The following is a 27,729-nucleotide window of genomic DNA, read 5'->3' as shown; positions in this document are numbered from 1 at the left end:
GAAATATTTGGATCTTAGGGGAAAGCACATTGGTTCGAATCAATCAGACTTCAATAACAAAAAAAAGAAGTTTTTAATGAATAAAAAGTTATGTTCTTTTTATGTAAATGTAATTTAATAGGCGTACAAGGAAGTATGTGTTGTGCATCAGACTTTTTTCTTCTTCCTAATGTGGTCGTTCAATCTGTTTATTGCATATAGTGAACAGTAAGCAACCTCCTCCCCTACAGGGCCCCCAATGATATGTATGACATGTAAATAAGGGAATTTTTGAACCCCAGCCACTACAGTATGTCGGCATCCAGTGTCTAGTGTACTGGTACTGTAGGCCAGGAATTTTAAATACTGCCGGGGACCAGCGGAGTGACGGTTAGTAGTTTTTCAAGTTCGAGTTCGGTGCAGTGTGAGATAGAAGCGATCACAGTGTTTGTAACAAACTAGTGAAGTATTCAATTGCGAACAGCGGTTGCAAACAAGAAGCTGTTTGGTAAGTTATTTGTGAACAGGAGTGAGACTGACAGTATTCTATTCGTTCACAAGTGCAGTGTAGTTCTTTTGTTAACAGTTAAAGTGAATAATACTTGCGTAAAGTGTATTGTATGAATTGTAGATGTTTTCTCTTCTTACCTTATTGTTAATTAAATATCATTTTATATTAGTTATTATAAAGAATTCGTTCTCAAAGTGGGTGATAACGCCCCCTTGAGGGCGCTGTATGCCTTCTGGAGGGGCGGTAGAAGGCTCACAGAAAATTTGGGGGGGGGGGTTTCAGGCGGTCTAGAAGGCGATGGTTGATTAAAAAAAAGGGAAAAATTATGTTTTCCTGATACTTCAAACTAAAATTAAATTACCTACTACATCAAAGCACATTAGATTCATCCTTCACATTAATATAAGTGTAATTTTTCAAATGAAAACTTTATTTTAATTATTGTATTGTTATATTGAGTATGCTACACTATCGTTGTTATATAGATAACTACATAGATAAAATTGTAATTTTCTTGAAAGCAATTTTAATAAAAATACTTCCAAATATGATTAAATATGCGTTTTAATTGCTCTCATTTAAAATGTAAGTTTCAACTCAGAAATAGGATATGCCACGTTTAAAAACAATAACTGCAATTGCTGTTTCTACGAGCGCATCCTAAAAACAGGAATTGCATTATTATTTTTAACAGATGGTAAGTTGAAAAATTTTCGCGGCGCTAGAAAAGTTTTGATTCTCAATGATAAAGTTTGAGAATCAATGTTATAAAGTAAATCAGAACTGTATTTGGTATTTATAATGCAATTATTATTAAATTAATTTTGTATTTAATTTTAATTATTATTTTAACATTATAAATTATTTAATAGTAATGAATTGTATTTATAAAACTTTTGTATTACTGACTAGTTTTTTATTATGATTTTTAATAACGATTCCTACTTTGTGGCCCGTTCCAGGTTTTAAATACTAAATCAATGTGTTCATAGAAGTAATAAAAACTCATCGTAAAATATAACTTGCGCCGGCCTCTGTGGCGCGAGTGGTAAGGTCCCGGCCTTTCATCTGGAGGTCCCGGGTTCGAATTCCGGTCAGACATGGCATTTTCAAACACGCTACAAATTATTCATTTCATCTCTGAATCAATACCTAACGGTGGCCCCGGAGGTTAAACAAAAAAAAAAAATATCTAACTTTCGATTTATAACTTTGATAAATCCGTATGACCACTTTATTCATTGATAAGACTTAAGACCTGAATATATTAAAAAAAGAAAGGTTTCATAACTACTTTTTAAAAATTTCTAAGAAAAAACTGTTTCATTAATTTTGTCACCAAAGAATTCATTTTTTTACTTATAAATATCTTAAGTACTGCTAGTTTTCAAAATATTGTTGTTTTTAATGTCTTTGTTTAAATCTCCAGCTGAAATTCTTAACTTTATTGTTGAACATATGCCAACGGTTTACTTTTGTAATAATATGCATTTAAACATTTAGTACAGTTAAAATGTTCAGTGTGTTCAGTAATAAATATTTATGTGGTGTTTTTTGCTGCATAAGTAACCATTATACAATTTTATTTATTTTTTAATTGTGTCAATATCACTATAGTTCTTTCTCGAATTAACTTCAGATATAATGTAATTTTTTAGTAATATATTATTAAATTACGCAATCGTGTCACGTTTGTAATTGGTTGAGCTTTTGCTCGTTATTAACCCACTTTTGATGGTTTGCAAGCAATTAAAATTGCTTACTTAATAAATAAATATATCCTTCATAATAAATAAATCCTTTTTATTTCAATATTTAACCTTTAACGTAAATTTAATTAATTGATATTTTTGTCTTTATGCCTAGTGTTTTTAAAGATTTCTGGGTACTTACGTATTAACGCCACCGCAGCTACAGCTTTATTTAAAAACAAAGTAGTCAATCCGATTTCGGTAGAAAATGGGCCGAAGCAGATTCAAAACAGAATATAAATGGCTATTTATTTTTATTTATTTTATAAATATAATTTAACCAAGCTTAACCTACGCTCGCTAACTTTGACTAATTAACACCGTAATTTTTTGAGTATTTATTTAATAAATTAATTATTGCAATTTGATTATTTAAATAATAAATAATCGTAATTACTGAATTTATTAAATACTCAAAAAATTAAGATGTTAAAATTAGTCAAGGTTAGCGAGCGTAGGTTAAGTTTGGTTAAATTATATTTATAAGATAAATATTTATTTATTTATGTAAAACTCTATATCGGCCCCTTTTCCACCGAAATGCGATTGACTACTTTGTTCTTAAATAAAGCTGTAGCTGCGATGGCGTTAATACGTAAGTACAGATTTCTGTTTCAAACGTTGTCTGCTTACATCAATGTCGTAGGTACATCTTTTTATTCGGTTCAAAATTTTTTTGGGAAGTTGTGAGGTTTTATGACGTTTATTGATAAATTTGTACATTTTACGGTCTTATGAACGTTTTTAAATTCATTTCTACAGAGTTTGGTTACTTTTAATTGTCATTGTGGTATATAGGTAAGATGGTTTGTATATATATATATCGTGGTACATATGTAGAACAGTAATTTGTAAAATAGGTTATGTGTGATTTGTAAAATAGGTTATGTGATTTCTTTAAAACTGCAGGAATGCTTAGTTAAAACATGTGTAATCTACGGTAGGATTTAGCTATGTTTGGTTTATTTGATATTCGTACTTAATTTACAAAAACGTATATTAGTAAATTTATTTAATTCTAAATTTGATGAATTTAAACATCAATTGATTTTGGGATTAATGAATTTGAGCTTTTATCCAAATCTAACTCAATTCAAAACTTTGCTTTCATAAAAGTAAGCATAATCTTGTAAACTTTTATTTATAGGGGGAAATATTTTGTCTTCATGCATTCTATTCTCTCCAAATTTTGACTAGCTGAAGTGATATTATTCTAAGATAATAATATCCTAAAATTATTCTCGTAGTTACATTACTTAATGTAATTTGTTTGTAATCGCACTGCCACTTTTTTCATTTTTGATGCAACTTTGTCAAAAAAAAAAAAACAAGGTATTAAACATATTATTACAATGTATGAGCAAAAAATATGTTAGCGAGCGTGAGTTATGTTGTTTCTGTGTACTGACGAATCGTACGTATATCAACAACTTTACCAAACATGACCTACGCTCGCTATCCTCTTATTTAACGTTTAATATTGTGAGAATTCGTCTCAATAACATTCGTGAGTTTTATACCGAGAGCGTGATGTAGTTTTTATATTATCGTTGTTTATGATTGTGAGGTGTTTATTGTTTTATTGAAAGTACTTTTTTTCTTATGACTTGCATAAAAAAATTGAGGAAAAGTGGCTGTGCAATAACAAAAAAGTACCTTCTGTTTATTTAATATTGCCATTACTGGCAATATTAAACATCAATATGTATAACATATTAAACATCTGTGGGCTAAAATTAATGTTCAAATATAAATTACTGAATTTGAGTAATTAACTTATTAGTCAAATTCAGTAATTTTTTAACTTATTAGTTAATTTGTCCAACTATGTACCATAAGAAATATTGACTTGAGATATGATTGTAAATATTACATATGACATTTCTTTTATATGGCTTAGGCATGGCTGTGGTTAATTTTTTCAGATGAGCTACTTTGTACAAATAAGACAGGCTTATTGTATGTGAATGTTAAAATATAATCCTGAAAATCATACTGCACCAAATGTTGCAGTAGTAAATAAAAAACCAGTTTATTGCATTTGTCCCTGCTTTTCTCTTTTCAAGTTTATCCTCATTCACAATCTAGTTTACAAAGATTTTACTAATGAGACCTTCTGGGTATTATGGAATATTACATTATGAAGAATGCAGTTTATCTTTCTCAGGACATATTTTCCTCTTCATTACAATTATAAATTGTAAGAAGTTTTCTTACATGCAGAAACTAGTGATTTTTCTTAAATTATTCCAGTACATGATTACTACTGTGAATGTACATTCAGAATCATCTAGGCTTTCCATTTGCTCTTCTGAAAAAGACATCTGTAAAACTTTGTTAGTTTTATTTTTCCAATTTGTGGCTTTCCATATATTCTTAATTTTTATATATTATCATAAATTCAAATAATAACAATTTTGCTTTGCTTTGAACATTTTAATTTTATAGGTAAACCTAATTATTTATTGTTACGATTAATTTTTAAAAATATGGTTTTTTAAAATTTATTTTATTTTCTCTAACCTCTGCTAACTAGCTATATAAGTTTATAAATAAAAAAGTTTGAAGGTGAATTTTCTTTAAATTGATTGTATTTTAATGGTTTTCATGTATTTAACTGCAGTATATAATTTTATATTAGTGTTTAGAGAATATTAATAAATTTTTTTTTTAATTTTCAGGTCAAAGCTGTAAATTATTTCAAGCCTACAACATGGATCGAAGGTACTCTAAACAAAATATAAATTTGCTTTATTTATTAATTTGTTAATAAATTGTTCTATTGTTAATTGTTTTATTGGCCAATTTATTATATAGTACACTTATTTTACATTCTTGTGGTTCTTAAATCAGTCAGTAAACAAGTTTATTCAATAAAAAGATTATTAGTACTATGTCTATGCTGTTGGTAAAAAATTTTAATTTCAATTTTTATTACTATTATGTAATACAGTTTTTGGATTAATGAAATTATTTTATAATGTATTTCAATACAGAGTGATCAAAAATTATTGGATTTTAGATGTTAATAAAGAAATGTACTTAGCAGTTTTATCACTTATTAACATCAAACAAGTTCCACATGAGCAACTCACATAAACTGTCTAGGTGATATTCAGTTTCACACCACACATTATGAAGAGTATCGGGAATTAATTCCCTTACACCTTCGATTCTTCCTTTTATTTCATTGATGAAGACAACCTTTGTTGCATACACCCTCTTCGACAAACTCCAAAGAAAAAAAAATAGTGGTGTAACCTCAGGTAATTGAGGTGTTCATGGAATTCGTCCATCACAGCCAATATAACATTGACGAAATTGTTCATGCAGGTAGTCCCTAAAAGTAATGTAACATGTTGCTGATGTAAAATTAGATAATAGCACCAGTAAGCAAAGAATGGTCTGATCATGCACACCAATGTTAATTTTAGGGCTATCGTGTTGTCAAATCGCATGAGGATTCTCGCTACTCCAAATACAACATTTATGATTCTTAATGTGACCAGAAACGTAGAAGGTAACATTGTCAGAGAAGATTACTTTTTCTAAAAACACATTATCTTCGTTCAGTATATCAAGAATGTCCATGGCAAAATTGTGACTGCTTTGTTTATCATCATTGGATAATCTCAGTTGTATCTGTCAAATTCAACAACCCAAAGCAAACGTCCTAGCACACTACTCTGTGGAGAACCTTTGAGTGTCTTTCCTACTTCTGAGCTGCCATCTCGAACATCTTGATTGCTGAAATAACTAAATAGCACATTTTCATTTTGCTTGAGTCATGCTTCTGAAGCTGAAACTGGACAGAGGGTGATTACAAATTATTAAAAGGCCCAGTTATATCCAAAACAAGATGTCCATAACTTCAAGAATAAGAGGATCCTGTTGATCATCCATCAGTAATTTCCTTGAATTCAGCATATCATTAATACGAGGGCTATTCAGAAAGTAAGGAACGTTTTGGAATTTTAAAAAACCAAGTACAAGAAAAACTATGTGAAAGAGGGACTAAAATACTACTTTTCAACTAATCACCATACAAATTCAGGCACTTATCATAGTGGTGGACAAGCTTTGAAATTCCTGTGTCATAGAATTCTGCCACCTGTGATCTCAACCACTCAGTGGCGCGTACTTGGAGCTCATCATCACCGTCAAAACACTGTGTTGCTAGCCAGGTCTTCATTTTTGAGAACAAGTGAAAATCACTTGCAGCAAGATCTGGACTGTAGGGGCGATAAGGAAAACTTCCCAGTTGAATGAGTTCAAGAGTTCTTGCGTATGGTTTGCCGTGTGAGGTCGGGCATTGTCATGCAAAAGCAAAATTTTAGATGGCAATTTTCCTCGGCGCTTGTTTTGGACAGCTCTAAGGTTTTGAAATGTTTTGCAGTACCGCTCTAGAGTTTACTGTTGCACCACGATCACTGTTGCGTCCCAGAACACTTGCCATGATCTTCCTTGCCGACAGAGTTTGCAGACATTTCCTTGGTTTTTTAGGGGAACTTGTGTGCCCCACTCCATGGACTGTAATTTTGTCTCACAATTCACATGTTTCACCCAGATTTCGTCTCCTGTTACGATTCGATCCAGTAGTGCATCTCCATGACTGTGGTAGGCCTCCAAAAACGTCAAAGCTGCCTTATTCGTTGTTCTGTAAGCATTTGTGGCACCCACCTAGCACAAAATTTGTGGTAACCTATCTTCTGTGAAACAATTTCAAACAACAAAGTCCAAAGAAAGCTCAGTTATTGTAAAACGGCTGTTTTCACGAATCTTTTCGTCAACTTTGGAGACCAGATCGTCAGTCACAATGCTCGGACGTTCACTCATCTCTTTATCGTGAATGTTTGTTCGGCCATTTTTAAACTGAATGCACCCCTTCCTGACAGAACTTTCACTCATTAGATTGTTCCCGTACACTTCACACAGTTCCCGATGAATTTCTATTGGTAAGTTTTTTGCCAACAAAATATGAATCGCAGACCGCACCGCACCTCACAACTGGCGGGATTTTCGATTGCAGCACACATTTCAAATTTGTATATAAAAAAAAGGGCAGTGCAGAGATCTTCCTGTTGTCACGACTGGATGCTGACTAAGGTGCCGAGCACGAGCGCATCAATATATACGCGATTGGCGTGCGCCTGGCTGGCGTCAGGTGGAGACGTTCCTTAGATACAGAACCTTCTTGAAAACCTTTCCAATCATCACTGTGAGGGTCCTTGTTGCCACCTTAAACAATAGCATAAGAACTCCTTTCTTTACAACAAACAGATAACCAGCAAAGATCATGCTCAAGATCAACACATTCCAGTGGAACGGAAAAGGAGTTCCCCATAATTCCATCAAAACACGGGGCTTTATTCCAACCAGAACTACAAATCACCTAGTGTACCTCAGCCTCTGTCATCTCTGAAGATGCAACATCAGAGCAGAAATTAGCAACTTCTTGAACTCGTATGATTAAGGCTTTATTAGCTTTAACACCAGGCAATAAATTATGTATAAAATAGAGAAAGAGAAAGAAACAACCCCATATGGGACTCCTATACAATACCCCATATAGGACTCCTATACAAAATATGTATATACAAGGATATACATATTTTGAAAGAAGGAGGAAGCCTCCTCCTTCTTTCCTAACAAAACTGTTAGCTGTTTTACTGTATGAAAATATTCTGACCTTGCTTATGGAAAATATTCTGACCTTACCATTACTGGTCAGTGAATTGGTTTGACAATTACTCCCCCTAGTCCACCAAGGAGCAATTCTCTCTTGACCTAAACTGTGGAAATTGAATTCTTAACGGCATCGATGATCGGTCTGACACAGTCTAGCAGAAAAAAGTGAGAAAGCAGTTCAGAAGTGCCGCTTCTGAACAGGAATGTGCAGCTGTAAACATCATGAAGCTTGTTAATCTCAATTCTTCGACAATTAGTCAATGGCCACTACTGTGGATAGGAAGTCCCTTTATACTGTAATAAATCCAGCTTAATCTTCTGCTGCTAATTCTCTCTTCTGATATTGCTCACTGTTGGCAGAACAGGTGGGGAGGATAAAGCTATGTTCATCTGGTGTGTTCAGTCATGGTGGGATGACCTTAGTTGTATTAGTGTGGATCGATAGCGGATAAAAGTGTGGGTCCACAAACAACCACACACTGGTGTAAAACAATGGAGAACATTATGAACGATGTCTTTCATACATTTTGGGAAATCATCATACCTACACTGGAGAAGGATTTTGCAATGAGAAGTGTTCTTGATGAGCCGTGCAGTAGGAGGCTGTGCACTCTAGCTAAGATCTGTGCTGCTGTGGAGATATCACCAATGAAATCAGCACATAAATGTTCTACAGTGTTAGGCATTGCAGGATATTGAGATCATATGCAGAAGGACTTGAAACTTGAAAGTGTTTTTGTCCGACCACTGTTAGATTTGGGAGTGAGTATGACCTTGATCGACATGTTTATGCACATAGGTTATTTCTTTTAACGCTTTCTGAGAGCAAACAACGAAAATGTCATGTTCTCAGATGATTGTGTGTAATTTGTCTGTGCTTATAACAAAAACATTTTTTCTGGGCGAAAGACAATCTTTACTTTTTTTTAGGAAATCAAACACAATCCGTCTTCAGGGATGGCAGTTAAACGAACATCTCCATGATCCCTGTTTTGATGGCACACTTGTCAATCTGAGAATGATTGACAAGTGGTTGCTTCAGAATTAACGACAAAGGGATTGCTGAAATCTTTACATTTCAGTAAGACTGCTCCAACACATTTTGCCTTGAATGTCCAGACACCTCCAAGTTACCGGCTCCATTTGATGCCGTTTGGTCAGCATTTGATGTGGTCACCCCAGATATGCTGTTGCAGATGAACAGATTTGGAGGTGCATACAGACGTTTTAGATCCATAGAAGATATCCTTAATTTCATAACTAGTGTAAAGGGACTTCCTGCCTATGCATAGAGCAGTCATCAACCAAAAGACCAGGCATGAATTCTACAAAGGAATATTTCTTCAGACAGCAATAACATTTGTTTCACCAAACAAGCTCCTACCATGATACCATTCCAACATATGTAGATAATTCACCAAAAACATTAAAAAACTCTAGTTCATGTTGCACAAGAAAACCTTCAGAAACAAATTCACCAGACAGGACAAACAAGAACAAGAGTTCTCTTGTTTTTCTAAATATTCCTTGGTAGGGTGTATATATTAAAAATGCAAATGCAAAACTAAGGACAAAGAAATCATGATAAACAACAACAAGCTTAACAATACGGTGAGTATCAGAAATTTTTTGGAAGAAGACAGTCTGACTTTTTTGGAAGAAGAACTGCAGACATACTGTTAGAGCCGGTATAAAACTTTTGCCGATACCTGAAACCTGGTAGACTGCCCTGTATATCACATTGCCCTGTACCACATGTATGCATAGTATATTTCATATGAAGAATGGGTATTTTATTCAACCATTAATACATCACCAAATTTTCAATTACAGTTAGTTGTTATAAGATAAAATTAGTAAAACTTAATTATTTTTTTTGTATTTTGCATTTATAAAACATGAAGTAACAATTTATTTTATACCAGTGATTTCCAGAAAATTGATACTACTAATAAAAGCATCACTAAAATTAGGAAGGCTATCACAGCCATTCAAATCAAACATTTTTATTATACTGGAGGACTAAGTCTCCTTAAAAGCAGAATATATTTAACTAAATTAACAACAAACAGTATTTTCTGTTTGCAGGATTGGTATCCCTATTAAACAACCACTGCATGGACTCTGTATTGAGTGGTAAACATGTCATGAACTAAAAATACAGAATTCTGTGTATCTTTCAGTATTGGTGAAACACAAGGACTTTATATCTGTATAAGAAATATTTCCTGATATGCCAGTGCCTGCCACACAAGTAAAGCTGTATACAACTTTTAAGCAAAAGATTTGAGAGGAAGTATATGTTATGATTTATCAAAAATTTGAGTGTGAATAGCCTTAAATAATGAAAAATATAACGTCATACTCTTGAACTGAAACAAAAACCAGTTTTTAATTTCAATTTTATAATTGCTTATAATAATTTTTGTGTTCATATTATTCTATTTATTTTGTTTCTAGATATTCTGTTGAAAGCGAATTAGAAAGTGATTTTGAAGATTGGACTAGAAGAATATTTACTGCTGATGACGTGTCAGTATATGATAGTCATATTGACAAGATAGAGTATTATCATTCAACAAATTTTAAGTCTATAGTTTATGATTACAATCATTCACCAGTTGGAGATTATTATAGTGATATTGATACATTTTCTAATATAACTAAATTTAACAAGTATAGTAGTGATTCTAAACATTCAACTTGCAATGTGGTGAATGATAGAAATTTAAAAAAAAAAAGGTTAGAACATTTTTTAAATAAATTATTAATTTATAAATAGTTCTTCAAATATCTTTGTGAAATAACCCCAACAGTTCTTCCAAAAGGATCATTAATAAGGCAGAGAAAAATGGAATTAATGTGCTAACTCTGCAGCAAAGAAAGATTCCAGGACCAATCAAGATTGACAAAAAAAATGAACTGTCAGATGCAGAACTTCTCAAAAATACTGAGCAAATTTTTAAGAAAAGATTAGAATTTTTTGGACATATTAGAAGAATGAATGAAAATAAATAGCAAAGAAAATCTTTAATTTTATCAAAAAAGAAAATTGGGAAAAATACTAGTGTATTTTTAATAGTAGAAATGATCACAAATATTAATATGTCAAATAGTATAAAAATTGATATTAATAAATTTTTTTATAAGAATTTAATGTATTTTGGTAATGTGTTTTGGAAGATGTGTGAGGAAGAAGCTTCCTCACCATCTTTTTCTGTCCGTCCTCAAACTTCTGTGTACTAATTGATTATGCAGGTATCTAATTTGAATCCTCTTACTCTGCATTAAGACAGGTTTCTTAATAAATGTATTTAACAGAGATCTACTAGCTATATACTACTGACCACAGGATACAGTAGTAGCATTTTTGTATGTCATCCAAAGATTCTAAGCTCACAGAAATAAGAAAGCTCATTTATTGTGAATTTAGAATTTCTTTTTAATTGGAACTAAAAATGTATTAAACATTTCCCAGAAGCTGTGAATAAATGCTAGTTATTTTTAATGATTGAAATATTAAATTTGTTGACCCATTTTTAATATCATTGTATTTTTCTTATTTATATGATTTACTTTTTAAAGTTTTAGGGTAGAAGAAGAAATTATTAACTTCCCATTCTATTATTTTTCAATATGTCACTGCTTTCATTCACTCTTTACTGTACTGTGTGCCAATTGAAATTTTGTTGCAAAAGCAGTTCATAGGTGGGAAGATATAAAATTATAGAAAAGCTTTACTTGCTTAAGTAAAATTCAAGAAGTGTTTATTACATTTATTTTCATATTATGTATTAAGTGTTCTTTAAAGACAGACATACATATCCAGTGTGGGATTATATTAGTGTTTCCTTACTTTATATTCTGTACTGCAATGTAAAATTATGCACTTGTTCATTACATATGAGGGTTGTCTGAAAAGTTTGAGCCTCAACATGATGGCAGCACTCTTCAAAAAAAAGTTAGGGAATGTATTCGTGCATGTGTTGAAAATGTACTCTCCTAACTTTCAACCATTTTGGACACTCAGTTGTTGGATAGTTGTTTGTCATTGAGTGTTTTTGTGAAAATGGAAAAAATCAAATATCATGCCATGATTAAATACTTACCTTTTGAAAGGCAATATGCCTACACAAATTGAAACTGTTGAATCCTGTTTACAGGGACTCTGTCCCATCATTTGCTACTGTGAAAAGATAGGCAGCTGAATTTAAATATGGTCATACCAGCTTGATTGGTGAGCGTTTGGGATGGCCAAAAACTGCAATCACCACTGATATCATCAAAAAACTTCACCAAATGTTACTGGACAACCAATAAATTAAGGTTAGAGAGATAGCGAGGCTATGGGCATATCAAAAGAACGTATTTGTCAAATATTAACTGAAGAATTGGATATATGCAAGCTGTCCATGCATTGGGTGCCACGTTTGCTCAGTTTTCCAAGGCCCTGCTGGAGCAGTTAAAGCAAAACGTCAGATTTTTTGCATCAATTCATAACTGTAGATGAAATGTGGATCCACCACTACACTCCTGAGATGAAACAGTCAAAACAGGCGAAGACTGTTCCTTGGCTGGGAACGTGATGGCAACTTGGTTTTTTAGGGATAGTAATGGAATTTTGTTTATAGATATCTTCAAAAACACAAAACAAAAACAGGACAGTATTATGCATCATTACTTTTTATGTATTATGCAAAAAAGAAGACTTTTCTGACAACCCTCGTGTTCATGTATAAGCAAATATTTATTATACTTTACATACAACAGAGTACTATGTTTCAGTAAAATTCTTGTCCTAACTTATGTGAAGAAAGACATTGCCTGTCATTTGCATAAATGTGTGCCCACATCCACAGATATTCAGATCTTCCCATGTAGCAGTAGTTGTACTTTTATTCAAATAAGCCAGATTACTTATTGAATTCTTGTCCACGATTTCCAGATGCTCAAAATTTTACAAAGAAATATTAAACATACTGTAAAGCTTAATGCTTAATATTCTTTTTCCCTTCATTGCATAAAAGCACAAAATCTGTTTGTTCCTTGATATCAGTCAAGTGATTAAAATCTTACAAAAGCAGTTATTAATTTTAGTTATGTAATTGTATTTTATTATATTAAAATGTATTTTTAGCTATGTTGAATTTGTCTTGGAAGTAACTATTGAATTGTTTTCTTTCAACAGAGATGAAGCTGTGAATTTTGAACATAAATCTGCTAATCAAAAAATATCTGAAGATAACTTTTATCCAGACATGTTTAGTTTTAATTACTTCACTTCTCTGAACACTACTGATCAAAGATATAACTTTTCAAAACATAAGTCAAACTATTTCAGTACAGATAACATTTCATATATATTAAACAATGATCAAAGAAATTTGTCATTAAATAGAAAAGAAGTTAAAAAAAAACTTGTTGGTTCTTCTAGTATTTTTAGTAGTAACAATAGGGATTTGTTGAAAAGACAGAGTAGTTTAGATAATAAAAAAGTTGGATCTAAGAGAAAAACTTTTGAAACTTCTGAAATTAACTTGAATGACAACTATAATAAAGATAAACATAATGAAATATTGATTCGACCATTACTGCCAAAAATTTCTGTAAATAATCCTCGTAAAAGAAAGTTTGATTCTTTACAAGATCAGAACCTGTTATCTAAATCCAAAACTAATGAACTCGAAATGGATTGTAATCCTCGTAAAAGAAAGTTTGATTCTTTACAAGATCAGAACCGGTTATCTAAATCCAAAACTAATGAACTCAAAATGGATTGTAAAAATAAGAGTAATTCTGATAAGAATAATAGAAAGGAAAGTGTAATTAAGGTATTGAAAGATATACCAACATCAGCTGCTTTTAATATTTGCAAAAGTAATGTTCTATGTAATAAAAATAATCTAGAATCAAAAATGCATAATGAAATTAAAAAACAGAGTGTTACAGATTCAGTTCAAACCAAAAAAAGTATTTTTAGTGTGAATAATGAAAAGCAGTGTGTTTATAAACTTAAACAAATAGAAATTCCATGTAAAAGCTACACTAAAAGTATTGGCTGCTTGCAGAAAAGTAATAATAAAGATCCTCGTGGAAGATTTACGTGTTCTTTTAGGAAGAATACTTCTACTGCTTTGGATAATGAAAAGAAAGTAAATGATGCGCATGGCCCACGAGTATTAGCAAAAAAAGTTGATCGCAATGTAAAAGTTACTACAGGAAATAATCTAACTAGCCATAAAAGTAATTCACCTGTATCACCAGTAAATAAAATAAGAAATTCTGTTACTCAAAATACTGTTTCATGTATTAAAAAACAAGGGAAAGAAAATAACAAAGTTTCATCAATAAAAGAAAAATTACTAATGGATGGTAAAAGACTAAGAGTATTATTACCAAAGCATAAACCGGCTGAAGAAAATATAAATTGTTCTTCTGTTCAAAATTTGCAAAAAAAAGAAAGTGGATCAGAAAAAAGGTTAGAAGTAAAACAAGAAAATAAGTCTCCAGTCAAGAAAAAATTTGTCATAAATAATGGTCCTAAAAAAAAAATTAATAGTAGCCTTACTTCTGTTTATAAAAATAGTAGCTCTAATAATAAAAAAAGCAATACAGTAGAATGTAAAGTTGTAAAAAAATTTGGTACTGATAATAATGTAGAAATAATTAGATCAGATAGCAAGAAATTAATTTCATCAGAAAAGATGCCTATCAAAATTGTAGTTAGTATTGACAGAAAACTGATAGATCCTGATATTTTAAAGATCAAATCTGATTTAACTGATAATGATGTTGAATCAACAGATAACAATAATAGTAACGAAAATGAGAAACTAACATCTATTCAAGATGATGTTGAATATCAGTTGGCTTGTTTAAATGGTGGTGGTAATTATCTTAGTAATCAGCTGAATAAGTGCCCTATTGATGAAAATAATGTAATTCTAGAAAATAAATCAAATAATTTTAAATCTATTGAAGTTCAAACAGATTTACATTTAAATGAAATTAATATAGATGGCCTTCCTTTACAGCTACAGTCATCCACTGCCACTTCAGAAAAGGTTGATGTTACTAAAACATTAGGTACTGATGGTAATAAGAATAATGATGTTAACAAAAATGATGCAGTAGTAATCACCAACAAAGATAGTTATAACAGTAATGAGAGTAGTAGTAGTAGTAGTAATAATAACAACCTATTTTCTATAATTGGTGATAATATAAATGTTGATGAATCAATAAAATCAGACCAAAATAATTTTAAATCATGTGTCCTAGACAAAATAAATGATGAGGTTGTAAAAAGGAATGTTCAGTCTCCTGTTACAGAAACCTTTGAAGAAGACATTGATGAAAATTTAAATGATAGCATTCAATCTCCTATTATGGAAATGAGTGAAACTGATGATGGAAATATAACAGACACTGTTCAATCACCCATTCCAGAAATTAATGAAATTATTGATGAAAGTGAAAAAATCTGTTTTCAACCTCCTGTTGTAGGATTTAGTGTAACAAATGATCAAAAAGATGTTGAGGATTGTATTCAATCTCCTGTGACAGAAATTAGTTCATCTAGCTCTGAAGTTGAAATAGATAGTAATAATATGAAAAGTAGCATTCAATCTGCTGTCGCAGAAAATAGTGAAATAAATAATGAGAAAGTAAAAAATAGCATTCATTCTTCATGCACAGAAATTATTGAAGTAATTGAAAATATAAAATCTACTGAAGGAAATGTAATTATAGTCATGAATATAAAAAATGGCATTCCATCTAGCACAGAAATTAGTGAAATAAATGAAAACAACAACATAAAGAGCTGTATTCAGTCTTCTGGTGGAAAAATTAGCGATTGTGAGAATGTAAAAGTTTGTGGTGAGGAAGAAAATCGTAATAAATGTGATATTAGAAATATCTGTGACACAGATCCACCAATTGAAATAATTGATTTATCAGCAGATCTTGATGATGATATTTATGTGGAAGAAATAATTGATGATGATTTAAAAATCACGGATATTAAAGAAAATAGTTCAAAATTATCAAAAAAAGTAACATTCAAGAATCCTATTGATGACAGAAGTATTAAGAAAATAAAAGTCAGACCAAATTCTGAACTTTTCTATCCAAATAATATTGTAGATAATGGTTTTGATGAAAGTATATATAGTTTATTTAAATTTCTGGCTGATACATACTATCAGTTTGCATTTAGTGCTAAATCGATAGAATCTACTGGTGCATATATAAACGGTGTTCAAAGTTGTTGTCATTCTGTTATTGCTAAGAGACGTATGTTAGAAGTGCCTATGTTATGTGTTATACGTATGCAAGAAGCATTAAAAGCTGTTCATAGGCTTTCATATTTATTAAATTTTCCTATAAATGAAGAAAATCTAAAGAAACATGTTGTTAAACCAGTATTTAAAATAGCTTCAGAGAAATGTGAAAAAGTAACAGAGGAAAAAATACTGCTTTTTATTACAAAGGATATTTGTAATATGGCAGGGAGGAAAAACTTTATTAAAAGTGTAAAATTTGTGGCTCATAAAAATGTTAAAAATAATAATTCATTTACAGTAAAGAACAGGAACAATGTAAGCTGTGGTGGTAATGAAATTATCTCTGGTAATACCATTCAATCTGATAATGCTGAAACTAATTCACACTCATATAATAATTTTCCTAAAGAAAATACTTCATTTTCTTCTTGCATAAACACTGCAGGTAATAATTATCAAACATATTCTGATCTAAGAATCGAGCATCAGCAACAAGTTAACAGCAATATCCAAAATATAGTCACCCGTCCCAGTCATAATATTCAACATATTTTACCACCAGCCCCAAAACCCCTCATGCCTTTTACTCCTTTTCATCCACCTCCAGTTGTTACAGTTTCAAAAATAGCATGTGGAACTCTGTCTGCTTCTTCCGTGCCTGTTGCCAATCCATTTCCTTCTGTTCCATCTATTGTAGGATCTGCAGCTATAAACCCTACCTTTCAGATTACTAATCAGTCTCTAAATACAATTCAACAAATTGCATGCAAAGAAAATGTTTGTTGTAATATGTGTTCTCATGATCCTCTGTTAAATTCACTTGCAAGCAAGAACAGTGTCAGTGATGCGTTAATACAGCAAAATATAGTGAATCAAACTATCAGAATGCCAGTTATTTCTAAAACAATTCAACAGAGCAGTGAACAGTTACAGATGCATATGTATCCACAGAATGTTCATCCTGTTAATGCATGTACTAGTAGTAGTAATGTTATAATAGATATGCAATCTGATGTTCTGCAACAGTCTCCTGTTAATGTTAATCTAAACACACCACCTATTCCTCGTACAAGATGTTATAAACCACGAATTACAGCGACAACAGTTTTCCCTCCGATTATTACCAGTAAAAATTGTAATAGTGAAAATCGTAAAAGAAAAAGAAACTATGTTTCAAAAAAAAGTACTGTTATTACTGGGCCCAATCATCAGATATTCAGTGAAACAAATAGTGACAGCGGTGACAATAATAGAAATGCACAGATCATCATAAATAATGAACATAGTGTTGATAAGCAACTGCCGTCTATGGAAAACAGTAAAAGAACTGAACAAATGAATGGATTCAGTAACTATAACCAGGTATGTAACTTAATCATTTTAACTATGATAATATTAATGTAATGTCTGGTTCAAATTCATAAGAATTTTATCATGATCAAAGTGGCATCTGAAGTCAATTTATTCCACTGAGACTGCAATTACATCCTAGAGAGAATTTATAGCATTCTGCAACAATTGTGCTACTTTGGTTTAACAGCCTTCCTAATTGATTATGGTGGGGAGAGGTTTTGTTTTAATTTCACACAGATCCCTCATATTAAGATTTTTTTTACATTTCTTTCCCTTGCAATGAATACACATAAAATTAAGTAATGAATGAAACTTTAATTTTATGCGTATTCATTGCAAGATTTTGTTTAATATTCACATTTGTTCAAATATTAGATTTAGATAGTATGGAATTTCATTTTATCCATTACTCAAGGTAGTTCTGCAATTTTCTTAGAATTGATTTCAAGTAGAATTGGCATAGTCAATTTAAAGGCTGTTTGAAAAATATATAATCAGTAGTTGTCCATCAGATCCATAGCATCATTTATTTCATTTCACAACAAATTATATATTTACCACAATTTATCACTTTATTGTTTTTAATGTTATGAACCTTTGTGTAATTAAATTACTAACGAAATTCACCGACCAAACAAACAATATGATTTACTCGTGAAAATAATGGAAGAAGTTCATATGTCATAAATTGCTTTATTTGTGTGCAGTGGCTAATGAAAAATTTTGCTTGGATTTCACAGGATTTCAGTTCCCAAAACAATTGGTAAGACTTTTCACAATTTCTGGGAAACAGGTTCACTACCTAGTATTCATACCAACTATGAATGATCTGTCCAACATGACTGTTATTGATGAAATTATTATTTTCAATAGATTTTTTTGTTTGTATAGTACATCTTAGCCTGGATTATAGTTAATAAAAGTACTTTCATCTTTCAAATTTTGCTAACCTAAATCTCAGTGCAAGCTAAAAAACTACAAAAACACCATACTGGTCATACAGATTCTTAATAGCAATTTCTTTTATACTTCCTTATCTGTTTTCGCTTGTATTGTAAGGTGGAGCTTTGTTTAATAAAATTATTTTATTTAGATTTTTCTAGATTTGAAATTTTTTCATTGTTTCTAGAGTTTATAGAATTTTACATCCCAACCCCGTAGGGGAAGCATCTTGTCACGCTTCCGGTCACCACCCCCTGTTCTAGCCCTGATGAACGGGAGTTGTCTTTCGCACTCATTAACTTTTTATATCTCATGGTAATAAGCTAGGCCTCGTTGGGATGCCACTGATATAAATGCCTCTGTAGACATTTACATCAGTGATTTTTAAACTTTGCTTTTGCCTTTGCTGCAGGCCTCGTCCGGACATCTTGAATGTGTCCTACATTGTTGTCCTCTGAACTAGCTACTTTTAGCCACTTCTAGTAAATGTCTCATAATTTGAACATACCACCAAAAATGTTTGCATCAATGAGTCTTTGTTATCTTGTTAACCCTCCAGCGGATGCTAAGCAGAGGTTTCCTCCAGGTAAAGTTGGTTTTGCTTGGGTAAATGTGTTGTTTGGGGTTGGCAGCACTGTCCATTAGTAACATTGTTGACACTCTCGAGGAACAGCTGACAGACCCCTCCACCTCCAATCCTTGTTCAAGGTCAGAGTCACAAGTGAAGTAGAAGGCTGGAAAACCTCCACAAGCGTCTGTGTGAAACTTTTGCGAGCGTCTGTTTGTGTTTTGGAAATCTGGATGAAACCTCCACAAGCGTCTATTTGTGTTTTGCAGAGTTTTTTTTTAGGTCACTTACATTTTCAAGTTATTCAAGAAAGACTCGCCAGACTTTTATTTAGCTAGCATAGAAAGAGAGGAACATTTTGCAAATGTATCTAGGCCCACTGGGAGTTTTACTCGTGAATTATTTCCTGAAGAACATGTAGAAGATACGGCTTTGGACTCCGGTGATGAAAACGAAGAGTTAAATGAAAGGAGTACATGAATTACCAGGTGAGCAAGATGACTTTGTCAATATCAATAACTGTATTACATATGAAGATGCTTTTGATGACATAGAATGTATTCCATTGAAAGAACGGCAATCTGCAATTATTGTAACTAGGCAAAACGGTAAAGCAGATTACATGAGCAAGAGTAGGAAAATGTTCTGGGACTTGCACCCAAATCAAAGTGCGCTGGCTCTAATAGAAATATTTTGCGGATGAGGATGGGATCTGGGGCCCATCCCAGAAGTGCAAAAGAAGCAAAGTCTTCTGTTGAGGCATGGAACCTTTTTTCCCCTGATGAAACAATCAGACATAACGGGCTATACAGATATTTATATAAACGCAAACAAACAAAAGTTTACTAGAGAACGAGACTGCAAAACAACTAATCCAGTTCAGACAAACAAACTTGAAATACAAATTGCTTTCATCGATACCAAACAACGTCCTGTAGGAAGTACATGTTTTGCTTTTAAGAAACACTACATAATGGTTTCATTTAAAACAAAGAAAGAATGTAGTCCTGCTGTCATCAATGCATAGCACCGATACTGTAGACACAACTAAGAATTCTCGCCCTTATGGAAAGCCAGAAATTAATTTGTTCTACAATTCAAGCAAAGTAGGAGTGGACACAGTCGACAAATATAAGGAAAGCTATTCAACGGCAGTCTGTAATCGATGGTCGATGAGGCTGTTTTTACACCCTTCTCTATATTGGATGTTTGAACAGTCTATCTTTAAGAAAGTTTATTGAAGAGCTAGCTTTCACCTTGTGCAAAGATTATGGTCAACAGAGAATTTCTTACATAAATATACCTAAGCCGATGAAACTACGGATGTGTGAGATTCCGGGTATCAGCAAACAAGTAGATGAACAACGTTAACAACCACCAGATGTAGTCACTTTGGGGCGATGCTTCCTTTGCAGCTATAAGAAAAATCGGCCGTCGAAAACAAGGTGTGTTCAGTGCAAGCTTTTCATATGCCGAGAGCATTCTGCAGTACAGTGTGCCAAGTGTGCTAATTCCAGTGATGAAGATGAAGAAATTCCAGTAGACAGTGATTCATCTGTCTAAGCCTTTTTAAGGCTTTGCTTTTGGCCAACCTAGCCATGAATGACAATCAAAACAATTAATTGATGGCTGGCGTCGTTATACATGTTTTTAAGTATTTTCCTTTTACAATATATTTTATCTGTAGTTTTTCCACAATATTTCCATGTGTAAGCAATGTTCTTGAATGTACGCCTTTACATTTTTTTCATATCAAGTATATTTCAACTTTTAGCAACATTTACAATTACAAATTTTATATTTCCTGATAATTATTATTTTTGAATAATTGTTTTAAAGCATATATTTTACACTTGTATTTGTTATACTATTTTCTTATACTTTAATAGTATAAGAATTCTTATACTATTTTCGAACATAGTTTTTACATACTTTTGTATAAAATATATTTATTTCATATAATAATTGTAAACGTAATTTTTCACAATAACTAAATAATATATACATTTTATAATATAAAAAACCTTTTTTTATATTATACTATTTTGTTAAACATATATCTGGATTTTTATAAAAGTTTGATTATAAAAATAAGCATTTTCTTTACATTTTGTACATTATTGTGTAACTCGGACGAAACCTCTGCTGAGCAAGAGTCGGCGATTCAAATTTTAAGCGACCGATGGAGGGTTAACTTTTTCTTGTTAATCTAAAAAAACTTTTGCTGTGATCTAAGAACATAACAAATAATAGCCTAATATTAATTTTAATTTTAAATAAATTTTAAATTGTCATGATATTTTAAGCAATTTAAGTTACTGACCATATTTTTTTAAATTTGTGTTTAACTTTAAAAAAAAGGCCACTGTGTATTTTTTTTTTTTGCTTTTAATTGTTTCACTTGCTTTACTGTTTTAAGGAGCTGTGTGTGTAGTCTGAATTTTATTTCTGAAATGTTTAAATTTGTATGTGTTTGCATGCATGCATGTATGTTTATGCACGTTTCAGTAACAATTTTCATCTATAAAACTTGCATTGCTGAAACACAATGATCATGCACCAATTTTTTTTTTTTCAACAGGCGATTGATGCATTTGAATGTGAAGTGTGCCGAAGTACAGCAACTTTAATGTGTTCGAAGTGTTGCTCTACTGCTTATTGCAGTGAAATATGTGCTGTAAGTTTTCTGTTGCTTAATTTGTCTATTTTAATTAATAACTTTTTTTTTAGATACCTGAAGTTTTGCGTAATTTTAATCACAGCTAAACTACGTAATTTACGGCAGATAAATTCTTTTTCTAATATTTGTGATCCTTTATTATATGGGTATTATAATTCCTTATTTGTAACTGTAGATTGATTGCACTCGACATTGTTTATGATTATCTGCAAGAAGATAGTTTTAATAAGTGCTTCAGGTACTCCCAACATTTTAATGTTCCCTGAAGCCATTCATAATTGTATGGGAATATTGAGATTTTGTAAAACCCAGGAAATCTTATCAAGAATGTTAACCTCTTCTGAGGTTATCAAAATTTGATGTACCATTAGATACTTGCTTTTGGGTTTGCCAAATGTTTATGGGTATTGTAATCCTTGCATGCTGGCTGAACGGGTTAATGTTATGTAAATGGTTTGTGTCTGTAAATGTACATAGCACTATAAAAAAGATATTTAATTCCAGGCCGTTCATTAGATTCTTAACTTACCTCTTCAAATGTAATAATGACATACTTAAACAACTAGCTTAACTTATTTAAAACAGAATTTTTGTTTTGAAGCAGATAGCAATCGGCATATGTACTTCATTTCAGTTGTAACTATATTAAGAAAATTCTGTTAAAATACTAACACAAGGACAAGTTTTTACACCTTTCTTTTGAAAAAATAATACTGCAATTAACACATTTGATTAAGCTGAATATAAAATTTGAAGAAATGTTCAAATAAACTTGTATCAGATAAACTTGCTACTTGTTTTATTACTTTAATCAAATTATACATTGCATGAGTTTAATTAGTAGGTTAATTTGGATTTCAAAAGATCATATATTGAAATTTCTAATGTATTTATAAAATATCAAACAAATTTTCAATCTTACATTTACTATACAAAGTTTTTATTTCAATGTTTTCATGAGTATAAAAGATCATTCAAACCATCTCGTATAATGCATCATTATTGCAAGGTTTTGTTCCTGTTAAATTTGGAGTTGTCCAATTGTTCTGCAACTCGTCTAAGGTGACATACGCTTGACCTTCAGCTCTTTAATTTACAGTGCTGCCTTGCATTTTATGGACAGTTGATGCCCAGTGGCAGCATTTGGCATTCAGCAGTTCTGTAGTTAATAGAGGGCAGGAAATTTAATGACTTGGCTATATTACATGTGAGGGCTGTCTCTGCCAAAGTCTAATTTAATGACTTTTGGCTATATTACGTGAGGGCTGCCTCTGCCAAAGTCTATTACCAATAATATGCCGTTCTCATACAGTTCTCTAAAACCCCTATGTGTGACCCCTTAATCCCCACATAGCAGTTGTGCAGATTTTGCAATTTATCCTTAATTTACTCCAGCATGTTTGCAAAAGTAATGGTGGAATATTGTATTGTCACCTGAACTTAGTAACTGTGCAAAATTTCATCAATCGGCAGTGTCAGATAGAAAGGTGGAGTTTCATGAAGTTAATTCTTTTAAAACAAATTTGATTTTTTTAGCTCAGTGTGAGTTTGATGAAGCATGCTTCAAATTGGTCTAGTTAAACATCATAATAGTATTTAATGGTCTGATGAAAATCCTTGCATACTTATGGAAAAGAAACATAATATATATGGAGTTAACATCTTGATGTTATTCCACAGATATCAAACAACCTTGAATTTGAGCTATCCTTATTTATGGTTTGCTGCGGGGTAAGCACCTACCTCCTTCTAAGATACATCAAACTAAACTGGTAGGAATTATATAATGGCAGAGTAATAATTTGTCTTGTTTTGATTACTCCAGTTACTATTTGATTATTTATTTTAATATCTACATGTAAATATTTTTATTTTATGTTCTATTAAATATGTAAATTTCAAAGTTTCATGAAAATAATTAATTTATTTAAAATTATTTTGTGTTCATTATTTATACCTTTGTTCATATACAACTACACACAATAGTTACACATAAGAAAACAACTTATCTGCGGTTTCCCCTTATCTGCGGTAGTAACAGAAATTTGTCTAAAAGACTTTAAAAGTAAAATTGTCTATGGTATAAATCATGTGCAATAAAATTTTATTATGGGTCAGATACATAGATGATGTTTTAGTTATATATGAACAAAGTATAAATAATGAACACAAAATAATTTAAATTGAAATTAACATATGAAATAAAACATAGAAAAATAAAATATCTAGACGTAAACATTAAAATAGATGAAAATCAAATACCTGGAGTATATAAAAAACCTACCTCAAATGAAATTATTATAGGAATAAAAATTCCAACCATCCTTGGTCTCAGAAAATTAATATTTTTAAAAACCTTATCCATTTTTAAAAAATGGTTATACCTCATTCATTGATTGGAATTATATTTTTTATATGTATTATATGTAAATAAATAATAAATAAATTTTATATATATTATAAATAAAATTTTAATGCTTATAATGGAAAAAAATATAAACCTGATAATCATATAAAACATTTAAAATATTATAATAATAGAATTGTAAAAAATAAATATGATTCTTCAGGTATTTAAAATAAAATGCAATAATTGTGAAAAACATTTCAGGTTTGCAACATTCAAGAAAACTATTTTTTTATTTTTAAATGAATAGGTTTCTTGTTATTTCTTGACTAACATAACTGGTTTGGAAAATAATTTAGAAATAATTAACCGATTTTACATATGTAAAAATCTTCAGACAGAATTTGATAGGGACATTCTTATAAGCATTAAGTTGGTAATACATTGACAAGAAATTTTAAATAAATCAGATAATATATATATATATATATATATATATATATATATATAAAGTGTGGTGTGGTGTGGTTAAATAGTCTCAAGAAAAGAAAATAGGCTGAAATACATAAAAGAATGGCTTTATAATTTCATCTACACACACGATTACACCATCTAATAAGAGTAATGAACATGCCAAAATAGAAAATTAAAGCAGAATTGATGTTTACAAGTAAAGTTTTTTTTTTACTTGTGAATGCAAAGAGTTTTGTTTTTGATTTTCTTGTTTAATTTAATGTTTGTTTGTTTGGTGTAAGGCCAGTTTCCTTCAGATTCTTTCTTATTTCTCTGATCCATCTGCAATCCTGTCTTGGTGTTTTTCAAGTCTTGAAGCATCCTCATGATATGTACAAAGAATCCTAGTCTCTTATGCATGGTATCAGTGATGGGTTCTAACTTTGACTGTTAGGCACCACTGCCCATTTTTCTGGAACTTTTTATTGATATAGGTTCTTCAAATTATTTTGATTTCCTGGAATTTGTCTTTCATTGTTCATTGAGGTGGAAGTGTTTCTGCTGCATAAATGGCTTGTGGTTTTGTAACTTGTAGTGTCTTATTTTTGGATTTATTGATAGGCATTTAAGTTGTCTACAAAAAGACAGTTTGTTTTGATTTTTTGGCCTATTTTTACTTTGGGGACATTTTTTTTAGCCATTCCCTGTTTTGATCTCAAATTGTTCAGAGCTAAACTCTAAATTTTACCTTCAACTTTGTGTTTGAGGGTCAGGTTTTTATCATGTTTATTTACTATGTAGTCAGCGATATCTTAGAATTTTTACTAAAGATTCCTTGTGGGTGCAGTGTAAGCTTTCTTGAAATCTACAAATGTTATCACCATGTCTCTGTTTCTTTTCCTATTGCAACCCATTATTAGCTTGATTCATGATCTGGTCTGGCCAGCTCCTCCAGGGTCTGAAACCTACCTTGTATTCTCCTAGTTCTTGTGAAACGATCCTGATTAGGATGATTCTTAATTGAATTCTGTATGTTGAGTGAGATTCCCTTGTAATTATTAGGTTCTGTTTTGTCCCTTGTATAGCGGATGGATAGGGCTGTTGTGTCCAGTGTTCTGGTAGTAATTTGACAAGCTGTTTCCAGATCTCTACAAAAGATCTGATGTTCTCCTGTTGCTTTGTAATTCATCTTGCCCAGTGCTTTGTAGACTAATTTTATTATGGGAGGGTGATATTCTGATGATGTTATTGGGGTGTTTGTGTTGGAAGTCAAAAGCACCAATTATTCATTTTTTATTTTGTAAAGAAACTTCCTTTGCATTTCTTTCAGTTTATGGCAGAACAGTTTTCAAATACAAAATATTTCAAGATATTTTGTTTGTCTTCACTGTCAAATGTTGTATTGTGAAATAGAAATTTAGCAAGTCATCCTGCTTAAAGCAAATTAATTACCACCACATTCCAGACAACTTAAGTTTTGCTTAATAGTAATTATAAGTTTCTCTGCAAAAATGTATACATTGCATTAAAACATACAAATATGTATAAGAGGATTATTTTCAATCATTATTGCATTTGTCAATTAATTCAAACTGCAATTAGTGATGAGAATCTGATTACCATACTACTATTACAAATAGATAACTGATTAAGATTAAATGAAACATGAATATGGTTAGAAGAAATAATGTCTGGTTAAAAGGTTTTAATTTATACAATATGTGAATTTAAATTTATCATTAATTTCAACTTTTTACTTCATTTTGTTTCAGACAAAGGACTGGAATAACGTTCATTTTCAATTTTGCCAAAAGTTGGAAACTTTTAAAGAAAACTTACAAAATCAGTAATAGTAAAATAAAAGACACAAATATTTTATTATATTTTAGAAAGTGTAAATATTTAAATATAAGTTTTACCATAAATTATAATAAATTTTAATTATTTTAACCCTGTATTTTGTTGTATCTTACTGAAATATTGGTATTTTTTTATATTGTGTAGTAAATTTGGATAGATGGTAAGTTTATGTACGGATTTTTACGTATTCGTATCATAAACAATATTTTCATAATTTTTGTAAAATTATTTTGTTTCTATTTTTTATTGAAAAAGCAAGGGAATTTTTTATTGAATCTGCATTAAGTTTATTTCATAATTTATTTTTAAGTAGATTGTTTTTTATTTTTTTAATACTTTGTTTTTTAAGTTAATGAAACTTGTGAAGTGTAGGTAGCCTATATTTGCCTAGTTAAATATAGTGTGTATTTTATTGTTTTATGTGTAAAAAATACATTTAACCATATTGTTATAATAACTAATAGTAGTAGGTATATAGATGTTGAGTATACATAAAATATATTTTATTAAAAGAAAAGCTTTTACATATATGGTTAAATGTTTTTATGATTATATTTATGTTATTTCATGAGAAAGATAAATTTTTTTTAAATTATTTGTTATCTTTTATTTTATTTGTTAATTTAATTTTTACTGTTTGTGTAGTATGTGAGGAAATGTTTATTTTGTTGCCATGTATGTTTCGCTAAAATAAATTCCATTGTACAGTAAAAATTGTTTATAGCATCATTGGATAAGATGCAAATATGATGATTGTGGTCTCTACTGTTTTGTATTAGACTAAAAAAAATTTCATTGATGATAATGTGCCGACATATAAGTAGTAATATTTCAAAAAGTAAAAAGTCAGACCAACTGTAAAAACTTAGCAGAATTTTTACATTGTACTACAAAATCAAATTTTTAATACAAAGCTCTTAATCCAAGTAGTTTATCAGAAGTTTAATTAGCAGAGAAGTAAAATGGAGAATGTTTCAAAAACATTTATGGTAAAGTACATTATAGTTTAATCCAAAATATAAATCTGTATAATTTTATAGTTAACATACATATCACCATAGTATTGCCTAAATAATAATAATGATAATTATTATGGTTTTATTTTGATTACTCTGTGAAAGTCTTCTATAAACAATATTTCTTGTATTAAATATGGTTTTAATTCCTAACGTGGCATGTTCTCACTGCCTTTAATATTTCTTAGTAATATTTTTTTTATTTTGAAGAGCATTTTTAATTGAAGACACATTTACTTAATTAAAAATCTGAATTTCTCATTTTAATAAAAAGGTTTTTTGTCATTTGACTG

General features: G+C 30.8%; 1 protein-coding gene across 8 annotated transcripts in view; it reads left to right on the top strand.

Moving 5' to 3' along the window:
- The window catches only part of LOC142324237 (uncharacterized), a 64,824-nt gene extending 37,344 nt beyond the window's left edge, over positions 1-27,480 (top strand). Inside the window, exons 1-7 of one of the 8 annotated variants that reach the window (XM_075365082.1) lie at positions 2,020-2,136; positions 2,888-3,039; positions 4,923-4,965; positions 10,390-10,461; positions 13,118-17,579; positions 21,662-21,757; positions 26,333-27,479. In XM_075365082.1, the coding sequence (XP_075221197.1) occupies positions 4,955-4,965; positions 10,390-10,461; positions 13,118-17,579; positions 21,662-21,757; positions 26,333-26,410 (4,719 nt within the window). In that variant the 5' untranslated portion in view covers positions 2,020-2,136; positions 2,888-3,039; positions 4,923-4,954 and the 3' untranslated portion in view covers positions 26,411-27,479. The other 7 variants (XM_075365076.1, XM_075365078.1, XM_075365074.1 and 4 more) reach the window with 7 other exon arrangements.
- The last annotated feature ends 249 nt before the right edge of the window (positions 27,481-27,729 follow it).

The sequence above is a fragment of the Lycorma delicatula genome, chromosome 4 (assembly GCF_047948215.1).
Source record: "Lycorma delicatula isolate Av1 chromosome 4, ASM4794821v1, whole genome shotgun sequence".
NCBI classification, from domain to species: domain Eukaryota; kingdom Metazoa; phylum Arthropoda; class Insecta; order Hemiptera; family Fulgoridae; genus Lycorma; species Lycorma delicatula.
Note: the sequence above shows the minus strand (reverse complement) of the source record. Positions and strands in the feature narration are given on the sequence as shown.